Genomic DNA, 23268 nt, shown 5'->3' with positions numbered 1-23268 from the left:
TCCATATCCACTGTATGTCAGCTAAGAGAAGACGTCGATTTGACAGCATGATCTATCCTAGCCCTAACCCCTGCCTCCAGTCTCTACATTCAGCCACTAAAAATACCTCATGGTGCCCGTTAGCCTCCCAGCTCTTCTTCCCCCTCCTTTACAAATATCAGACAGCTGAGACCTGTGCATGATGGGATTGATGTGCTCATCCCCTGGCTTCAGACTCAGGCCGGATTTTAACAGGCAGCGCTCAAAAGTCCATCAACTTGCTTGTGAACTGGTCAGATATATACACACACCACTGACTGTGCTCTTTAGACCCAAAATAGGTCATATAATCACAAACAGTTTTGTGCAGTGTTCTGTTTAACCACTTCAGGTTCAGTTTTAGATTTCTGTCTTTGACATTTGGAAGGTCATCCCCCAGTGGGTTTGATAACAGTGGCCATTTCAGCGACCACTCAGTGTGTCTTTGGTTTGTTCTGGTTGGGTTGTTTTTTATGATTACTGTTTAATTGTGTTCTCTCTGACCATTGTATCTGGGAAGGGTGGAGAGGTGAGGTGGTTAGTGGAGTGGTTGCTGAATAGTGGCGGCAGCATTGCCCTCTCTGTCTGAGAGTCGGCCCTGTGCTGTAAACAAATGGCTCCATTTCTCCCTCTTACCTGTTCTCTTTCCGTCATTCTGACAGGGGTGAGAGTGGTGCCAGAGTCCCTGTCAGCCAAAAACAGGAGTGTGAACAGTAAACATGCAAACAGCCCCCTGCATACACACTGTGCCCTGCACACTGTCAATAAAGAGTTGCACAGTGGGCTGTAAAAGATGAAGGACAAAAGGGACTTTTGCAATGCAAATGTAGCCACAAAAACCTCAGGTTGGCATTACCCTTTCATATTGAGGCTGTGTTGTCACTTTACCCAGGGCTCAATCGGCTTGTTGCTGCGTCGTGTCCTTCACTGTCATTGTTCTGTCATTTTGCTCAACATTTTTAGCAATGACTGCCTTTATGTGGACAGCGACCTATGGTAGCATGAAGCAGATCAGATTAGTGTTATGAACTTAGTCCATCTGGAATTGCACTCATTCATTCATTTTTGCAATAGGGTCGAAGAGATTTTCGTTGTGTTGTCATAAATATTTTTATTGTCAAGGAAGAAAAAAACTTTGGGAAAACATCAGAAATGCACCTTTTCTTCAACGCCTCTGGGGCCGTGTTGTTGTCTGTGGTAGACTGACAGCAGCTGGCAGGCTGAACCCTGGCAGGGGGGTCAAATAGACAAACTCACACTGGAAAATGTAGTTTACAAACCATAGGGAGTCTGTTTAGTTAGCAGTGATAATGAAGATGGACCGCATTAGCATGTGAATAGACTGAAATGATATTTGCAGGTAGGTTCTAAAGCTCAGCTCAGCTTTAATTATATATATTATTATATAATCATGAATTTAAGTATAGGAAATTAATTTATTCTTTTTGGATATCATAATTTTCTCCAAAGAGGACATGACGTAGTAAATATACACACTGTAGCTGAAAGAGACAGTGTGTAGGTGTAGTAGGTTATGTGCTGTGTGTCTAAGTCCGTCTGTGTCTGTGTTTGTTGTCTCTCCTTGGCTCCTGTCGTGTATGAAGACAGCAGACTGTCCTTCCTTGTAGGGCATCACCTCCATGTTAGCAGCCAAGTTTCCAGCTTCCTGTTCACTGTGTCACTGACATTATTGTTGTCAACATCTAAGCAGAGGGGCCTTAACTGTGTTGAAGAAGAGGGGGGAAAGTCTTCAACTATTATACTCTAACAACCACGTCTTTGTTTACAACAGCAAGAGGGTGGATGATGAAATTAGATTATGCTGTTGTGCTCTCAAGAGCAAAAACATCATTTCTCCTCCTGCTTGAACAATACTACTGCTTCCCTAAAATCTCGACATCTCTCATGTCTTAATTTTGTATAATTTCTCTTCATCTTTGTTGTGCTTGCTTTAATGCTTAGTTTTTTTCTACTGCTCTCTTGTGTACTTATTGAACATATGGGCTAAATAAAGAATTAAAGATTATAAGTTAAATTGCAGTGAAAGCAATAGATACAGTTATTTCATGTCTGCCCAGAGAACCCCCTCCCCTCCTCTCTTCCCCTCTCTCCTCCCCGCTCCTCCCCGCCCCACCCCTCCTCTCTTCCTCTCTCTCCTCCCCGTTCCTCCCCGCCTCCCTCCTCCTCTCTTCCCCTCTCTCCTCCCCGCTCCTCCCCTCCTCTCCACAAACAGATGAGCATATAGGGCTCTCTGCCAGATGCAGGTGCTCAGCCTCTTTGCATTGCTTATAACATAAAGTGTACCACTCTACCATCAAAACTGTAAATCCCTCCAAGAGTAGCTACTTTAAAAATATCTTCTCAATATTTCAAATGCATCCTTGACTCCTTGCTGTGTGTTTGTTTATGTGCCACTGGTGGGGTTTAGGGTAAATGATAACAAGATGTGGACAAGGCAGTGTTGCTGTCAGAATCACCACATGCTTCACAATGTAACTGGGTAAAACATCAAAATATAAGGGCTTTTTATTTCAAAGTTTAACAATATGATCTCTCTTCTCTGTTGTAGAATACCCTGGGTCGTGGCCAGACGCTGACACACAGATCTAAGAGGTCCCTGCTGGTCCCTCCTATGATTGTAACTGAGAACCAGAGAGCTCCCTTTCCCAGGCCCATTGGCATGGTAAGAAACGCACAGTCCTATCATACACTCAGGTGGGCTTGATTTCCCAACCAAGTCTGACAGTGGAACGATGCTGCGTTCATGACAAAGAGGGAAAAAATTGAGTCAGGCTTTGCCTTTGAAATGCTCACCCAGGAGAGAAAATTGCCTAAGGTACAGAACCAAATATTCAATATGTGCACTATTTAAAGCTTTAAAAATGTTATTTTTATGGTCTATTTCTATTTTTGTAGTCTTTTTTGTGTATTGGCATTGTGGTCTTACTTAGCCCACAAAAGAAGAGTATGGTATGCCTTCTAAATCTGTTAGACAGCTCCTCAGACAGTTTATTCAGAAAGATAATTCTGGTTACTGTATTAATATACTATATATAGCCATATAAGAAAATGGAAATTTTCCTTGAAGAGAATTGGTTCTGTGCTTATAACTGCTCAACAAGTTATAGACAAGATCGCTCAACATCCTGTTTCTTCCAGCTTCTGTTGAGTTTTTTCAAGGGAACCATTCCTGTGAAATATCATCTGACTAAAACAAAGTGCAAAGAAAGGCCTGAACATGAGAAACAGATCTTCTTGGTTTTATTAATATACAATAGCCAAGTACTAATCAATGCGGAAAATAGTTTATTCTTTATTTCATTCTTGCAAGCAAGGTTTATTGACATCTTAAGCTAAAAAAGAACAACACTCAATTTGTTTCTCTAAAAATCACACCAGATATTGAAGTGTTGGGTTTGCCCCCTGGACATTTGAGCATTGTTCAACTGTGATGAGTAAAACATAGTGAAAGCTTCCATTATTGGTCACTTAATAGAAGGACAAGTGGTGGGTATTTTATCGGTCACAAATACACAATCTTCAAGGATTTGTATTTGATTTCTTTCCTGCATGTTGTTCCTTTTCAGGATACAGAAATGTAGAGCTGTTTTAACTTATATAACTCTATATCATGTAATGCATTTTCCTCTGTCTGAAAGCTAGCTGGAAGAAAGCAGACAGAATTGCAGCTACATATAATAGATGGAAAATTTGATCACAATCAGCCTATGAAATTAAGTGATCCAATTTTAGATCCTGCTCCTGTTTTTTTTCCTCTGAGTGGAGCTTTTACCAACCACAGTTTTGAAATTGGAAACCTCAAGAACAGGACAGATTTACAACCTAGTGCAGCGGTGTGTGCAAAAAGGGTGCAAGATGTATACGCTGTTGTTTAAAAACATAAATATATATATAAATATAAGATGGAAGGCTGGCTTACACTACTGTTTAAATCACGTTGATCAGTTCCAGTCTGTCAAAGGAAATTGTTGCTTAATTAAATGAAAGAAACTTTCCAGCTGTCTTCAGTCTTTGGTAGATGCAGCCTGACACCTGTTGTATCTGGGTCCAAAGATTACACTATATACAGCAGAACATGGATTTGTTTTCATTTATTATCAGTTGAAGATGAATCAGAGCTCGTTACAGTGCTGTACCATGCTCGTTGACCAGAACATTTACCGTAGATTAGATACGGTCAGTGACTGAGAAGAAGTTAGTCAAGATTTTGGTCATAAGGACCACTTAAACATGTAAAGGAAATCGCCTATTGTGAGTATAATCCACTATCATATGCTTTTCTTAAATCTACAAAGAGAGCAGCACATTTTTGACCCAACATTGGCAACAAACACAGCGTTACACCCAGATAAAAATATGTCTTCATTTGGGCACTTTTTCAGATTCTCTGATATTTTGGCAAGACAAGATGACTTGACAAAGGGTCAAGTGATGAATAATGTTGAGGTTAACCACTCCTGTTCAGAGATTGTATCATAAGAATATTTTGCCTGAGGGCAAATAACACATGAAGCAGCTAAATCAGAGGAGGCAGCCAGCAACATCAAAGAATCAGTTTTTTAGAATTTATTCGCAGGTATCTATCTATCTATGTATCTGTCTATGTATCTGTCTATCTGTCTATCTATCTGTCTATCTATCCGTCTATCTATCTATCTATCTATCTATCTATCTATCTATCTATCTATCTATCTATCTATCTATAAACCAAATACACAACTAATTGCGATTTGGACCACTAATATTTGATCTCCTTTACTATTACTGTAGCCATTGAGCGTTTTTCATGTGCATGGTTACATGGTTTCCACAGCCATGCTGAAGGAAAGGCAGCTACAGCAAGAAATCTCAATGTGCTGCTTTCAAAAATGCAAATAGGTAATAAATAAAACCTCCTAGGATCACACTTATCTGTTATAGAGACACTCTGGCCCTGGTCCATAGCTTTAAGTCATATCCTGTTGTCATGGTTCTCAGAAAAGAGACCCGAGAGCATGACTGAGGAGGAGGAGGAATCTTTACTTTAAAAACAAGGATAGAAAAATCCAAGCAGGCAAACAAACTACAAAGGGTTGAGTAAAAATCCAAAAGAACTCAGGCAAGGTTCAAAAAACACTGAGGATCAAAACAGTCAGGCAAAGAAAAGAGCACTGCAAAAGTAAGGCACATGGCACAAAGACAATCTGGTAGAGCACAAGTGGAAACAGACTTATACTAGTGAGCTTACGAGGAAGCAGGTGAGTGAGGAAGAGGAGCAGGTCAGGTGATTGTATTGGCAGGAAATGCAGGTAGGTGGGAGTGGCAGGGTCTGAAATCACAGCAGGATTAGAACATGTATGCACAAACAACTGGACTGACTGAATGAAGGGATGAATGAGCAGAGTGAAACTCAAAACTATGACACCTATATTCTGGATATCATGATGAACGCTGGCATAGATTTTCATATTTTCTTCTCATCTCAAACATCTAAGTTCAACTTAAGGGAAGAGTTTGGAAAAGAGTAATGTACATTATCTTTTTTCTCTTTTTTGTCTTTCCCCTTCTTGTTGATCTGTTTGTTAACTGTCATATGATATTTTGTGTATAAATACAAAATGTGGTTAGATTACATAGAAAACAAGCTAAGTAAAAGTTCCCAGTGGAGACATAAATCTTTTTATCAGTTTACCTAATTAATGTCTAACAAGGAAGAAAATAGTGTCTAAAGCATCTCTGTTTGACATCCCATGTAACAGCCAAAACCATGGCACTACTGTTCCCATTACTGGAAGTGAGAATCTCAGTTCTGTGTGTTTTCACGTTACAATTTTGCCACATAAACAGAGTTTTCAACAAGGGGTATTTGCGTGACAATATTCTCTAAAGCACAATGCCTGAAGGATTTATTCATTTTTTTATTACTGATGAAAGATTTGAAATGGTGATAGGAAGTATTGAATTTCTTTTAAACGTAATGCAGTAACTTTAACATGGCAAACAAGACTGGAAATGAAGCTTCATACTAAAGTACTGCTATGACCAATTATACATATCAAACAGAGGGAGTTAGAAATAAAGACCTGCCTCTAATACATGCCTGCCTCAAATAAAAGTCTGTTAAGTCAGCTGAAGTACATAAAGGCTAAACTACTGGGGAACCCAGCTGGAGGCTGAACGCTGTGAGAGACAAAAGAAGAAAGATATTCAGTTGCATCTCACTTTCTCTTTGAGTGATCATTTTACAAGTAAATACAGCTGAAATCACAGCGCAGTATTTGTCTTCATTTCATGTGTTTGGTGATTTTGTCAGATGACATCACAGTTATAAAATAGGCGGTCCGACCATATACGAGGTTTTGACCTGGTCTTGTTTCCTCTCAAAAAGAACTGCACTGTTTAATTTTTGATGGTGTGAAGTCATTGCAACAAGAAATCATATCACCTGAGTTATCTTGGGACAAATGGTCAACCATCTACACATTTAAACCAAACCATATATGCCCTACATTCTTGACCCTGTGTAAGGCTCTACATTCTCTCCCTGTGTTACAAAGCTTTGATGTATCTCTATGTGTCTAGCGGCTTTGTTCTAGATTGGGCACTAAGAGATCAACCACATATCTCTTTCCCACAGAGGCTAACACAGAAAGATATCCCTTGCTGAGTCCTGCGCATAATAGATAATTGTGCCCTGGGGAGCAAAACCACAGCTCATACCTACACTGTACTCAGTATGGTCCCTCTGAAGCAACTTAAGAGCCTGGAGATACCAGGTTGGTATTAGTGGTGTTGGTGGTCTGCTGTTCATGTGTTGAACCACACAGTGACATTTTTGGTGGGACAACTGTAATCCACAGGGGGTCGTGCAAATTTCTCCCTCTGTGACCTGCAGGGAGCTAGCAGAAAGTCAGCAGATAAGTTTGGTCCGTGGGGGACATAAATGATCTCTATAGTATGGTATGGATCTGCTCTGGATTGAGCCAAAGTGTCAGCTAATGGGTACAGCCACTGCAGTACTTTAACACATTCATGTGACAAATTAGAAGCATAGTGCACATGTGACATGAGCTATTTTTTCCTCCTTTGTGGTTGCTTCACTGTCCCACTCTTTTCCTCATTCCTACTTGTTCCCACTTCTCGCTGGCAAATTCGATCCATCCTCCTCTTATCCCTGTATCCCACCATCCATCTCCCCTACCTCCACACTCAGCCTTGCATGAGAAGACAGGCTAATGTGGGCTATTTTACCCAATAGAAGGTATATGTCGGCAACTTGGCCAAATTGATTTTCCACACCAATAGCTTTCCTCTTCTTAAGCAACCTACCTCTTCCATATGGCAGCCATTCATTTTTTATGCCCTCCTTCTCTCCGGGAGATAAGCAGTAGGAAGAAGGGGAGAGGTGAGATTGCATAGGCTACACTTTGACATGTATGACTGTGTGTGTGCATGCACATTTGTGGAATGTGTAAGCATGTGTGCGTGTATGCTGGAGGTGTGAGGGTGGTCTGGCTGTCAGCGGGACTCGCAGGGGAAGGGTAAGAACCTTGTTTTTCATGTCACAGCTCCTGCTAGCTGTGGAATTGTTTTGATACAGAGGTCTCTCCCCTGCCCTCCCTTGGGGGTCCATAAACAGCTCACAGCAACTCATACAGCTGCTGGAGCATGCAATGAAATTGATATGCTTTAATGTTTCTCTTTGTACATGCCACTCCAGTCGCTGCTGATAGGACTGTTTTTAGACCACTCAGGTATTCATAAAGATAAATCAATCACAGTAGTTTATGCCTTAAGAGTTTTTGCTCATATCTCGGATCATATCTATGATATCTAGAAACTGTGAGTTATCTCAGTTTTCAAGGAAAGTTGATTTGTCCTCTTTATTATTTTACCATTCAGTTTTTCTGTTTTATCCATCTGACCATGTATGCATTATGATTGCACATTTCCCTGCCTGCCTGTCTGTACCATGGATGTATTAATGGAAATCGATACCATATTCCAAGACCACCATTCCCCCACTTCATTCCAGTTACCGTTGCTCACCAGCCAGATTTGCTGAAAAAGTTTTTAAGCCCATAGAGGAAGTCCGTCCTTCCCTGGCTGAGCCAGATGAGAGCAGTTTGTGCTGGCTGTGTGGCAAAAAAAGTGATACAGCTCATAAAAATGTTTCAAATTTTATTGAACCTAATGGATGCAATTCTGACAAGGGGCCATTAAAGTGTTTTTGTTGGTCTTGTTTCCTACAATACTCACTGTGGTGACTACGCCAAAATCACCTTGCAGCCCAGAGCTGTTTGCAGAGGCTTGGGCCTATATCAGAGCTTTCCATAAGCATCAGCTGACAGCCCAACAGCCAACTCCTCATTTATGTCCAGCCGGCTACTTTATTATATTAATTTTTGATTTGCTATGTGCGAACATTTCACGACCACCAGCCTCATTTTCAAAACGATGTGAGCATGATGATAGACAAACATGCCTATCTAAATGTAGCAGTCTCTCCCCCACAGGCTCAGTGTGAATGTCTGTGTGCACATTGATTGCACAGGCAGGGGACATCATCATTAGAGGGGCTAACTTCAGGACTGGTGGAACAAACTTGCCAATTGTGCAGAAAGTGTTAAAAAGCGCTGCATTCTCCATGTACACCACACAGACATTTATGGGTTTACTGAATGACCGAATGAGTGAATTATCTTTATTCACATTGAGCTTTTTATTGCAGCCAAGCTGTATTGCATTTTTAAGATTCATTGCAAGCACACACTAAAACAGGCAATTTTGTCAAAATAACAGCCTGACTAATTTTACAGTTTAAAATGTTCTACAATGCTTTAGTATTTTTGGTCAATTGTGTAAACTAATGTCAGTTCCCCCAAATCATGTTTTAAAGATAAAATATGATCTAATGGAACTTCCTGTACATACCTGAGAGTTAGTTCTGAATTACCTTCCCTGAGCTTCAGGGAACGGATAAGGATTGTGGAGGCAAGACTGAAAATACTGAAGAGTTGTATATGTTTGCTTACACTTAAAAAAGCATTGACTTGATTTATTGCTGTTCCTAAGGAAAGTTTAGGATTTTACGTGTTTTATTTTTTAAATTTTTATAGTGCCAGTGTTTCCTGGCACCTGTTTGCTTTTCTAATGACAACCCATCAGCTACCTCCAATTTCAAGCAGTTTTTTCCTTCATCCCCCCTCGATGTCTCAAATTGCAATTCTCCTAATGTCAAGAAAACTAGGAATCTTATTAAATCCTGTGGCAGGTCAATTACAGGTGATGACCAAAGCCTGATGGTTTGACAGACAGCTGTCAGGCCCTCTTTGTGTGATGAATATGTTTTTGTGTTGACATGTTTTGTTTAGAGTATGTGCACAGCATCTGTAGTGCTGTAGCTTAACAAGTAAAGCCAGATGCACCACACTGCAAGCTGAAGCTAGAAAGGGGGTTAGTCCAAATATTCAACAGAAAAATTCCAATATTCTCCATACTAATTAAGACAAAGTTGGTAATTTCTTAAGATGACACAAAAAGAGTTGTTTTTAAAGCTCTGATTGTCAAAGAAGAACAAATGGGGAATTGATTTGGCATATTTATTGAACACCTTTAGTAAGACCTGAGAACACTTTACTATTACTGACAGCATTTAGTTGAAAATGTTTTTATTCTGATTTTTTTACAGTGAGCTGTAACTTTCCAGATCAAGTGTCTATTTGGATTTTTTGCAGTTTCCATGTGTGTGGGCTCAGTGGTTTGTGTTGTTTCCTCACAGTGAGATGGCTGCTGGGTTGTAGGCTTCATATATGTCTCTGTGGGTTTGCTCTGGGTAATGTACAAAAGAAATTCAGCTTGCATTATTTTGAATTTCTCTGTTGGCCATAGGTATAATTTGTGTCTGTCAGTGTGTGTGTTAACCCTGATGGACTGCTTAGTAATGATCTGCCAAAAACCCCTGATTGAGAAGGAGCAGTTATAGGAAAAGGAGAGATGATAGATGGAGAAGTTCAGGTTCATGCCTGTAAATGAACAAACCCAATTTCACATATTTACTCAATGTTCACTAATTCCAAAAAGCCACTAAGTCAGATTCACCAATTCAACAATAAACAAAACACACCGAGCCCAATTAAATAACAAATGAAAGTCTCAGATGTTTCAGCATCTTCACTTCAAACAGTCTTTAAAGGCATCCTAACTTTCCGTTCTGCGCTGGAGCTGTCAGTTATTCAACCTGTGTTTATCTCTCCTTACTTCAGGATCCAGCTCACAAATCAACACAACATGTTTGACTTGACATGACAACTCCAATAAAGTGTTGTTGGAGAAAGGAATGTGGGCCTGGTTTGGTTGTAGCCCCAGCAAATATAGTAAAGAGAATAGATGTGTCTGGCAGCTTTGTTCCATTGTTTCAGTACAGTGATGTGTCCTGATTTTCTCTGCCTGTCAGTCTGGCTTCTTCTTCCTTATTGTTGCCCTCTACCTGGTGTCTGTTAACTGTTATAGGCTTCTTCTACCTCCTTTATTTATGCATCTTTCCCCCTACTTTTCTATTCTCTGATATTCTCTGGTTGTTGCCCTTCCTCTCACAAAAAGCAGCCATTCAATACAAACGCATCTGAACTTCCAAGCTGGAAGTGAGCAAGTTGTGTTGTGAGATGTTCCAAGACTAGAAAGCAGGCAGCCTGCAGGCCTCATCATTTAGTCTAATTGATTCTCTTAATTGTCTTAGGAAGACCAGAAAGTTCCTGCCTTTTCTCCCAGTTCGTCTTTCAGCATGTTAATAATGCCCATTTGTAGCGGATGTTTGCCGGTGGTGAGTTAAAACCCTCTGACGTACATTCTAATTCATGTCTGGACGCCAGACGCATCGAACAGATGTGAAATCCATTTCGATGAGAGAACCTAAAAAAAAAAAAACGAGGCGAAGCAATAAAAAATAGCTTTGCCGGATGTGAAGTGCCCAAGAGATGCTGGTAATGAGGTAATGATTAGCAGAGGTCTGGCTAACCAATCAAAGCCAGTTAATTAGCACCATTGTTTTCCCATGGTCCTGTGTTGAGGACTCAGTTGGTTCCTTGCTGTCCACGTCTTCACCAGGCCTCATCCCTCTCATTGCAGGCTAAAGTAGCAAGACAGTCAGAGTACTGGTCCACGCCTGGCATGGTTGTATACACACGCACATATACTCTGGGCATGTTCTCGGCAACTGAAGGTCTCACTCATATTTTAAGGCACAATCAGACCATCGTTACCCCCCCCCCCCCCCCAAAAAAAAAAAAAAAAAAAAAATCTCTCCGCTTCACTCTTTTTCTCTGTACCTCTCTCACTCTGACTCTCACCCACACACAGACACAGACACAGACACACACACACACACACACACAGACACAGCCTGGTCAGGTCCCAGGAGTCCTTTCATGGTCAGTGATTGTCATTCGCAGCTGGCTGTATGACCTTGATAGGGATTACAGAAGCACCACTTAGAGATGCTGCTGCACTCTCACTCTCTCTCTCTCTCTCACTCACACACACACACACACACACACACACACACACACACACAGAAACACACACAGTGACTGGAGTTGAAATCCCTCAGTCCTCCCTCCAAAACACACAGACATGGGGAGTGTACGTGTGTGTGGGTGTGTGTGTGGGTGTGGGTGAGAGTTCAGTGTGATGATGTTTCCTTTGGACCAGCTTTATACTTTCTTTGCTACACTTTGCTTTGCACAGATTTTTGTCCTGATTTTGAAATGTGAAAGAACAAGTTACGCAACAAGTATTCTGAGAAGATGTGTGTGTACATATTTGTACATACCTGTGATTTTTTTCCACAGGTTTTTATTTGTTGCCCCCTTTACACCTGACAGGAACACAGACAACAGGAGGTGATATCAAGGATTTAATACACACATAAACGTACACAAACCGGTGCAGATCAGTTATTTTGGTGTTCATTCTCCTCGATGTGCTCGGAGGTGTTTGGTGTTGTGGAGCTGTGCCACACCTCCTGTCATCTTCCTGCAGTATCATGAACAGCACTGTCTTTCATGTCTGCTTGGCTGGTAATGAGAGCTGATAGAAAGAGGTGAGATTCTCCCATCAGTCCTCCCACGCACACAGAGGGAGACAGACTCAGTGGAGACAAAGCCACTGGGTGTACGTTTCTGTGCCAGCATGTGTGCAAGTTGGAGTGTATGTGTATGCGACGTGCATATTATCACACTTGTACCCCACAGAGACATCTCCTAATCACACTAAACTTCTCCTGACACTTCACTTACTCTTCAGCTGAAGTTGCCGTCTTTATCAACAGTCTCTCCCTCTCTCACCTTCTCTCTCGTTCTGCACCCTCACACCACCCTCCCCATTCTACCTGTGCGTCTGTTCTTGTTTTTCCCTCCACTCCCCCCATGTCTACCCAAGTTTGACGCCGAGCCATCTGTGAATCCAACTAATGTTGCACCTAATTCTTTTTTCAGTTTTCTTCATCTGACCCAGTTTGTCACTCTCAGCAGGTGCTGGCTGCCACTGTGATTACTGCTCAGAAATATCTCTGTCCTGAATGACAGCAATTGCACCTGTGTGTGTGTATGTGTGTGTGTGTCCATAGGTGGTTTATGTGAATCAGTGTTCATGTCCTCAAAATGAGGAGAATACACTGACAGACTTACATTAGGATTTTTAACACAGCTCAGAGTAAGCCTCTGCTGTGTGCTGTGTTTTGTTACTTTTGACATCTCTCACTCTTATCTTAAGGCATTGATAAACAAAATGAGCAGAGGGAGTTCATGCATGAGGATACAGTACAGAGAAGTGGAAAATGATGAAGCATAAGATAGGAACGCTTAGTAGAAGAGTGGAAGTAGTAGAAAAGGATGGACGTATTAGAGGGAGTAACAAGCGGGGGACCAAGTTGTCCAAGAGCAAGAGAAAACTAGAAGGAAAAGATGAAGTGGGACCTTCAAATAAATGGCAAAGAGCTTTAGAGAGGCTGTAAGGGCTTGAGCTTCATCTGGCATAGGCTTGTAACACTGCAGTGTCATCTCCCATGCTCTTTCAAGTGGGGAGTAGAAAGGCCTTCATTTAGCTGCCATCCCACTGAAGCACACTCTCATTAAAGGTGACCTCATCGCACCCTTCTGATCATGAGGCACAGTGCAGGGGGACCATTTAGATCCTTGACACTCAATGACAGAAGGCCCAGAAGGGTGTCTAAAATAATGACAATATTGTGTGTGTTTATGGCGGTGCAGTATACACCAGACAGACAGTTGAAAGCAGTGACAGTGTAGGGTGTTGGCTCTGCACTCCAGCATGTGGGATGTGAAATGCAAACATATTTATGAGGTTAAAGTGCTGACTTTCATCTTTGATTTAAGAGGGTTCACAACAAAACTCTTTAAAGTTGAAATTGAGCAGTTTAACTGCTGACTGCACTGTGCATTTTCAAGTCACTTAGATAACAGTGATAATCCTAATCACAGAGAGCTGAGATGAGCTATTTCACTTTTTTGCCAAGAGTTAGAGGAGACAACTAATGTCACTCTCATTTACAGCAAATATTTAGTTTGAGCCAGCAGCCATTTGGCTTAGTTTAGCATAAAGAATAGAAAGAGGGGAAAACAGCTAGCTGGGCTGTGTCCAAAAGCAGAGAATGATCTTTATGTGTGCATTGTGTTATGTAGTACAAATTCTGTTAAAATAGTATAAAGTTTTTCTAAACATCTATTTTTGGCAATATTAATTGACTATTATATCCCTTTTCTCCCTCTATCATCTGCCCTGAAGTCAAGATCTGCAAAGATTTACAAGGTCTTTGGCTCTTGTTGATGTTTTTGCGTTGCTGTGTGAATCTAACATGCTCTGTTTTCTGTGTTTCTTTTTCTAACCTGCCTGTTCCTGTGGCTGGTGTACCTGTGGATGCTGCTGGCTACGGCAGTCTCACGTGAGTACAGCTAACCAAAAAGTCCCTGGGTCAGATCATTCCTGTCTGAGAGAACAGGATTGTCAGCCAACTAACTTGGCAGTACTCATCAAGAACATCACTACTGTATGAGGCCATTTCAGAGAGACTGGCTCTAAAGCTCCCTGACACAGGCCATGACAAAAAATATATAACATTCACACTTAATTATTAAGGGAAGGATTTTTATATTTATCTAACTGCTCCACTTTCCTTATCTAAAAGTAATCCGACCATGCATTAGCAAGTGGTCACAGCAGGCGTCCAGCGCTCAGGGAGATGATGCTGACTTTCATATTTTACATGAGTTGAATTTGCAAACTGATGAAATCAAATCAAAGTTTTTCCTGATATAAATTTTTAATTGTTAGCTATCAGGGATCAGCACCATTCAAGATGCAGTAAGCCTCTTTTGGTCAAATGTACATCAACAAATTCTAATAAAAAGTGTTTTTCAGTAAGGCAAAAATATTGAGGCAGTGATTCACAAATTCTTAGCTTCAGGAAATAGGTTGACTCAGAATGAAATTGGAAAAGCTCACAGTTTTTCTGTTGGTGTGTGTGTATGTGTGTGTGCGTGTGTTTGTGTGTGTGTGTGTGTGTTTGTTTGTGTGTGTGTGTGTGTGTGTCTGTCTGTGTGTGTGTGTGTGTGTGTGTGTGTGTATGTGTTTGCAGGTGATTTCAACAGAGAGGTCAGGGAACCACATCTTCCGACTGACAGGCCCCGGTGCTGACCAGGATCCCAAAGGTCTCTTCATCATTGACATAGACACAGGAGAAGTGTCAGTCAGCCGCTCACTGGACCGGGAGGCCATTGACTCCTACAAGGTTTGTGTGTGTGTGTGTATGTGTGTGTGTGCGCGTGCATGTACGTATGTGTGTGGCCATTTGTTGTTTTTGTGTCTGTGTTCTTTTCTCTCCTTTCGGTCCTCCAGGAAACTCTATCTCTCTCTGATTATTTGACACATTGACTGTTCTCCATGTCAGTTACGGTATTCGTGTAAAACATTTACTTAAATCAGGGCCTTTAAATTTTGCTAATGTGCAGCGTACTGGCAAATGGAAAAATAGCTTATTACTTAGGGGGAAGGTTAGCAAAAGAGCACTTTGATTTTGCGACCCGACTGTACAAATTGGAAGTGTTATTTGGGAACTGATGGACTTAATATTTTGTCAAGGTTGAGTTGATGCTATCAGTTAGAAGTTAGTGGTTCCCTAAGAAATAAAAGAACATTGGAGCCGATTCGAGTTGCCGGCCGGGCTGGGTGCCCTCGGGGTTGTCTGCCTGACGGAAGCATTTTCCCCTAGAACAGAAAAGAAGAGAGGGGCAGAGAAAATCCACTATTTAAGTCAGTCACTTGATCTTATCCTGTTTTCTGAAACCAGACGTGAGTGAGGGTGTTCAGCTGGGTGCAAGCTGTTGATAAGCTAACTGGCTTTTGTAAAAACTCAGAAATAATTCACTCCGTCAATACCGACAGATGTGAGAGGCAGGAGAAGAACAGAATGGGAGGCTAAGAGAAGCAAACACACATTTCTTTTATCTTTCCCTACTCTGGTATCGGTACTTACTATTACATGCATGGTGTAACCAGGCATTGGCTTGTGGTCACGGTCTGATTCAGGTTGTTTACAAGCACCTTTGACACCCACTAACTGAGCATCCCTGTACCCTAAGAATAGAAGCAATGGTCTGCTAGACAAACAAATATAACAAGACATCAGCTGTAGCTCTCCTCTATGAATATATAATATTTTACTCTAAATATGGAAAGGAGTGATAATCCAGTAAAAGAAGCAGTTTTCAGTTTTCCCAGACGCTGTCCTAACTGGACCCGGGCCTCTAGCCTATAAATTATATATATATATATATATATATATATATATATATATAAAATTATTATTAAACTTTGATGGAGTGATTCTATTTTAACCAGCACTGATCACGTGATGTTACTCATCCAATCATTGCGACTGTCAGTGAGCGACACTGAGCAGACGGCCAACTGTGATGGCACCTAGCTGTCACTCAAAGCACCCCCCCCCCCCCCCCCCCTTAATGATGCATAACTTAAAGCCCTAATAAAATTTAAGTGGGTGAGTTATCTAAAGACTCAGCCCTGTACAGTCATGAAGGGGGATATGCTGTAGAGACCTGTTTTCAGGTCGACTGTCCATCCAACATATCTCAGTAATGCCGTAACAGAACTTCTTCAAATTTGGCACAAACATTCACTTGGACTCAAGGATGAAGTGATTAGACTTTGATGACCAAAGGTCAAGGTCATGATGACCTCACAAAACATGGTTTTGGCCTTGTGAACGCAATATCTTAGTAACACCTTGAGAGTATTTCTTCAAATTTGGTACAAACATTCACTAGGACTTGGAGGTCAGTGTGAAAATTTCACACAAAAAGTTTATCTATTTTATTTGACTCTGGATGCACAGGGATGTAATCTGAAAACAGACCAGTCCAAATCACAAAAGGTTTTACCCCGTCAAGCTAGTGTCCAGTCCTCCAATGCCAGCTTGACTGCCAGCAGTTAGGCTGCCTGTGTCATGATTTCTCACTGTAGATGACAGCCTCTAAGAGAAGAAGGAGCAGGGGTGCACTCTCTGATCCTGTGCTGAGCTTTGGGAGATGACAGCCCCCACTCATGTGTCAGAGGCTTCCACCTCTGGCACACACACACAGCAGAAATGAAGCTTCACTTGAGTTCCTAACCATGTGGTCCACAGCCATCTCTTTGCTGCTTCGAGGTTCAAGAAGAATGCACAGAAAGAAATAACCTTCTTTATATTCTTAAGAAAGAGCATTCTGAATTAAGTTATTTTAGCTAAGCTGTAAATTGTGTGTCTCTTGCAAGTACTTGTGCTATTTTAATTTTAGACTTTAGGCAGATACTTTTTTACTCCGTCAGCATTGCTACTATAATTTACAAAACAAAGATTATAGACACACACACACAGATAGAAACACAAGCACACACACACTCGCAAAGCAACCACACTTATCTAATAGTTTTTGCTTATATCCTCAAAGTGTTGTGACAGCTCTGTGAAAGAAAGTTTTTGGGTCCTCGGTGGCTATAAAAAAAGTTGGTAGAACTCTGGGGAAGAAGAGAGAATGGGAAAAAGAGGACAATGAGGACTAGTGAAGAGCAGAGAATGACGGTCTGGGGACCTTTCCGTAAAGATTTCACTGTGTTCAGAATGAAAAAGTTTAGCTCAGCACAGAGATATTGAAAGACATGATAAATGATCAAATGTGTTGAGAAAAAGAGAAATGAGGAAAAAGGATGACAAAAAAATAGGAGGTTAAAAAAAAAAGTCTCTATGTGTAGTAATTTAATATCAGGATATCTTTTAGTAATTCATATAATTTTAACATTTTAGATTGTTTCTGACTTATCATGATTCCAGAACTTGTGAAAGACACATTGCATAACATTACAGCCAATATTATCTAAACACAATTCATATCCACACACATGGCTTGCAAGTCTGTTGCAAGATAAGGGTGATTTATTACAATTATTATTGCCAAGTACATTACCTGTCCAAATGTTGCTAATTCAGCTCAAATCCCTTGTCCTCCTTTACACTGTTGCTTCTGCAGTGCAGAGGCTTCTGAACCAATATTCACCCTCATCTTTGACTGCTTTGTGTATCTAACTTTTGGCTCCTTTGTTTCCTCAGAAAGATACTTCTTTTTATGCATGGAAAATAATTATGGAGTCTGCTATTGTATTTGATTTAACCATTTCAAAAATGGGTTTCCAGTACTTGTATTCTGCTGTTGATTTCACTTGCCATGTGGTGGCTTGAACAGCTATGAGACTCAATTAATTCAACTTGTCTCAGCATCTGACCACATTTCATCACTTCATGATGACTTACAATAACATTATGTTAACTAAGATGTGTTATGCATTTCAGCTTTAAACCCGTGAGACGAATTTGACTTATTTATGTATCTGTCTGCCCACCATAGATTGAGATTAGAGCAAAACTGCTCCAAAAAACCCTCTCAGTGATTTTTCCATCATAATCTGCTTAATTGAAGGCTTCAGTCAGTGGCTAAATAATTCCACCACAAAACCATTTATAATATGCAGTTATCAGAATGGCCTGGAATCAATTATGCCATTAATCGTGTCTGGGCCATCGCTAATGATCATCATTATTTTTAACCTGATAGTAGTAATACCTGAAGGCGACCAGGTATGTGTCTCTGTGCACATAATGTATATATGCACACACTTGCGCGCATACACTCCCACACACGTTGTACACACAGGCTTCACATTCTTGCAGAACTTTCCATTCTGCCCTCCTCATCCTTTTCCCAACCAGGCCTGCATGATATCTTGCTCTTTCTCTTCTTATCATAAGAGATAGTAAGTCTGTGTCCCAGTCATAACTCAGAACAAGGGTCTCCTATCAAATGATATTTAACTCAGTCCAAAGAGACCAAATACAAAGCTAAAAGGAGAATTACTTTTGGAATGTATGACTCCAAATGAATGGTAGTTTTGCCTTTGTGTGCTGAATATGTGACTGTTTCATAACAAGTTCATCATTACAACTTTATTAGGCAATATGTCAATATTGTGTTTACAGGGGCACTTTGGTAGCTAATCTGGTAGAGCGCATACCATACCTTTTGCTGCATGTCATTCCCTCTCCCTCTTCCCCCCAATTTTCCTGTCTCTCTCTCACTGCAGCTATAATAAAGGCATAAAAAGCCTGAAAAAAATAACTTATATATATATATATATATATATATATATATATATATATATATATATATATATATATATATATATATATATATATGTGTATGTATATGTATATATATATATATATATATATATATATATATATATATGTATATATGTATATATGTATATATATATGTATATATATATATATATATATATATATATATATATATATATATATATATATATATATATATATATATATATATATATGTATATATGTATATATATATGTATATATATATATGTATATATATATATGTATATATATATATGTATATATATGTATATATATATATATATATATATATATATATATATATATATATATATATATATATATATATATATATATATATATATATATATATATATAATGTTTATCCATCAACAGACGTTATTGAACATCATTCCGTTCCTCCTGACAGCATTTGTTCTGGACATACTTTGGATACAGATTACATCTTTCTCTCCTCAGTGTGGCTCCTCACGTTCAGGGTAATATGTCAATCTCATGTCTGCGCTGTCAGCTGTTCGTCGATACAGACCCTCCAGGGGTCCTCTACTTAAGACTCCATACCTTGCCTATCCTCCTATTTGTGTAGACTCCTTAAGTGTCTTTGTCAGTATACACCAACGCATCAGAGTTCTGTTGTACATCCAGCTGAGGTTGTATTGAACAGACTTCCCACTCTCTCATTCTCCTCCTTATTTTATGGTATACTGGTGATTGATTGCTATTGGCAAAGACATGCTCCAACCTCCTCACAAGGTCATTGTATATCAAAGTAATATCATCAGCTTGAAGAAATTAAATCAATAAAGTTGACTGGCTTGGTATCTACGTGCAGTGGTCAGAGTTTTATAGGCTCAGCTTGAAATATATGGACTGAGATGCTGTTGCAAGTAAAAACACAAACTAAACTAAACTTGGAAAACACATTAAAAAAAAGTATAGTCTAACTTCAGCATAACAACAGCAAGGGGTCAACTGAAGACCAATGGAAACTGGGAATTCTAAGTAGGCTATTACAGGGACTGGAGAACCCAGCAAGGCAAGCAAACAAACAAACCCCTGATAAAATAAACATTTGCTGTGGAAGAACAAACAGACACAGTGATCAGCTGGGCCACATGTTCGCAAGGATTTAATGTCAAACATTATTTTCTTATTAAGCTCAATTAGGGTGAAAATGAATGTTAATGAGATGGAAAATGGAGAGGAAGGGAGAGGGGTGCAGGGCTTATCACTGCAGTTATGACAAGCTTGGGTCGGGTTGAGAGTGGCGGGGAAGGACTCTAATTGGCTTAGAACAGAGGAAGGAAAGAAGGTGAAGTGATAAATAACAGTCTTGTTTACACAGGTACAGAGATGACCCTCAGTAATGCAGGTCATCACAACAATAAGTGTGGTTAGTCCTTTATACGTGCTTACATTGGAGATGCTGAAATTTGAGGTGCACAAAAAGTATACAGCTACAAATAGAAAGAATGAACACGAGAGACACCCTAATATTTGGACAGGTTTCTGGGGAGGTTTCTTTGGGATGTGTGCCTCAGCCTGTGCCTTGCAGCAGAAACTGGCACACCCTCCCTTGTGTCCTTTGACAGCAGATCTAAAAGGCACCATACTCTGCTCCCTATACTCTGTCTGTCAAGCTACAGAACACAGTGACAAAGCAAGGGCTTACCAAAAAACACATATGGACCTATCTCAACTCCAGAAAGGCCAAGCTGTGAATTGACAGCTGTTTTGAAATTTAAATTTTTTTTAATATATCAGCTTTCAAAAAGTGTGCAAAGGTGCCTCTTCAAAACAGCTTTGTTAGGTTGTCAAACTGTATAAATAAAGCAAAACATTTTTACCTACATTTACCTATTTTTGACAGAGTAGACATCAAACTGTGGTATCGTCTGACAGATCTCACCTATAGAAAATACTCTGACTGTGGCTTCTGCCTCTTTTTATAGTGACATCAAGATTTCTTTTTTGGTTTTTATATTGTAGAAAGCAACTGAAGGCTATATGGAATATAACAATATTGGCCAGTTTAATTGTATTAGAATTAATGGTTAAAAAGCTGTGAAAATGACTGACACAGGTAGAAGATAATATACACAGTAGAAATACAAGTTCATAGTGACAACTGCTAACTGCTGTGCCATGCACCGGCATTCTGGACAACGTGGTCATCGTTGCATACTAGCTTCTGTTCAAACATACATGAATAATATTAGCATGAATAATATTTGACCAGAGACTACAGCTCAAGCACAGCATGATGTGACCCCTGCTCATCATGGTGCAGGCCAAGAAAACTGTCAGTCATTTCTGTGCATTGGAAAGTTGACTGTTTCACCACTAATAAGCTTCTCACTGTTGCTATACATGAGTTTATGCTACTGAAGGGGGGATAAGGAATATGTTTACAGTTTGCTGGTCTTCTACCCAGCCCCTGAATTCCCTGAAAGTTCTATATACATCTCTTATGAAAATGGAAGAAACTATATACTAATCCTATTTTTACTCACAGTATACACACATACAAAGATGCTAGTTAAAGCATTTCAGGGCAGGTTCTCTCTGATACAGTATTAAAATTCCTAACAGTGTAAGCACTAAATTGCTTCAGGGTTTTCATTTTTGCAGACATACAGAACACATAATTCCCACAATTTCCTAATTTGGTGAGTTTGCAGAATTTGATCCTTATACCTTGCAGCGCAAGGCACAGATCTCATGGATGCTTACACGGTTTTGTTGTTTAATCAAATTTTACAGTCACTGCTCCCCTTTCTAACTGTCCTTTTTGCTTATACCTACTCCACTGTGGCTGATTTCACCTGCTATGGTGTCAGAGAGTGAGGATTTCTCATTAATTTGTCATGTTGCTGAGGTAGAAGTACTGTGACTGTGTGAAAGCCCAGACATTTGACCCTTTTGGTGGTTACATACAGTACAGTGTGTATTTGTTTAGGTGTGTGTATTTGTGTGTACTGTGCAACTCTGTCTAAATATTTCTACCAGTATGTCCCTGAGTAACCGTGGATACTCAGGTCCTGATGTATATAGATTATATAGCTCACATAGCTCACATTGCTTAACTTTACAATGAAACAAGATGGACATTTAAGGAGCTGTTAAGTCTAAGAAGTAGAATGAGAATGAAGTCAGTTGATGTGACGTGAAATGTTCAGATCTTAAACCTATGAAAAATGACATGAAAATAAGCCAAAAATGTGTTTAAAGGAATATCACTGCTCTTTGCTGGTCCTGTGGAAAACATAAATCTAGACCCCACAAGTGAAGCATGACCTCTTCCACTGCAGGTTGAACCTGTGTCTGGATGATTGTGCATTATCTGACATTCTCTCTGTTAAAGAGGATTTTGTTGATTGGTGATTGGTGCTTGAATAACATTTATGTAGTGAATTACTTCACTATAAAAAGAGGAAGATAAAAAGATGAGGGAGAGAGCAGAGAGGCAGCGTCTGAATGGATGAGCAAGAAAGAATGAACGTGTGGAGACAAAATAGTCTTCAACTAAAACTTGATTTAGGATTTATTTTATATTATGCATGTCTGAGGTTTTGTGCAATTTCAACAGATGCATGACAGCCAATCAGAAACAATTTTCTGATATAAGAACGATGTATAGCTGGAAACAGTGTTCATTTGATTGTGTAGTGTATTGTAGGGTCTCTGAAAGTCTCAGCACACTACAGTATTGCTTTGAGTGTGGGGCATTCTAAATAAATTAACACAGTTTCTGTATTTGCTAACAAAGCTGCCAAATGTAATAAATAATTGTGGACAGTGTGCTTCCACAAGAAAGAGAAAAGACGTGTGTTAACAGGAGAAGACAGAGCAGAGGGCCAAAGGAAGTGATGAAAAGCAGATGAGATAGAAGATAATGGGGAGTAATCAGCAAAACAACTAAAAATAATTTTGAATTTGTTAAAATAAACAGTATGTATAGCATGTTCTGAACTATAATGTGCACATACACGCACCTACACACTTTAACAGGCATACACCATTGTTTCATCTAGCAATCTAATGCTGTGCCATTTACGGTAGGTGTAACTTTATGAGCCTGAGGCCTGAGACAGGTGAAGCCTGTTGTCCAAATCCCACTCCTGTTTTCTGCTTGGCTGGACTGTAATTTCCTGGGCTTTGGAGAGCAGGACACGCTGCCCTGCACACAGGAAAACAGGCCTGATGTGCACTTAGTCCCTGTATGTGGGCAAGAGATAAAGGACAGACACTTGCACACATACACACACCAACAGCACCGCCACCACCTACTACCTGAGGAAAATATCCTCTAGCCACCATAATAGCTGTTACCTTTAAGAAAATATAACCACAATACTTTAATGCCAGAGGGTCACACACCATTGCACTCTACTGATAATGCCTGTGGTCTTTAATTTGTTATTTCACATGCATAATTGTCTACTTAACTATGTTTGCAACACTCT

At 40.0% G+C, this 23268-nt stretch overlaps 1 protein-coding gene across 1 annotated transcript in view; it reads left to right on the top strand.

The window, feature by feature from the left end:
- Positions 1–23268, top strand: part of cdh13 (cadherin 13, H-cadherin (heart)) — a 292077-nt gene that overhangs the window by 111358 nt on the left and 157451 nt on the right. Inside the window, exons 4-5 of the mRNA XM_071458186.1 lie at positions 2588–2701; positions 14672–14824. Coding sequence (XP_071314287.1) covers positions 2588–2701; positions 14672–14824 — 267 coding nt within the window. The remainder of the gene's footprint in view (positions 1–2587; positions 2702–14671; positions 14825–23268) is intronic.

This window comes from Trachinotus anak, unplaced genomic scaffold (assembly GCF_046630095.1).
Source record: "Trachinotus anak isolate AG129_WGS33_773 ecotype Australia unplaced genomic scaffold, CSIRO_AGI_Tana_v1 ptg000002l, whole genome shotgun sequence".
NCBI lineage: Eukaryota > Metazoa > Chordata > Actinopteri > Carangiformes > Carangidae > Trachinotus > Trachinotus anak.
Note: the sequence above shows the minus strand (reverse complement) of the source record. Positions and strands in the feature narration are given on the sequence as shown.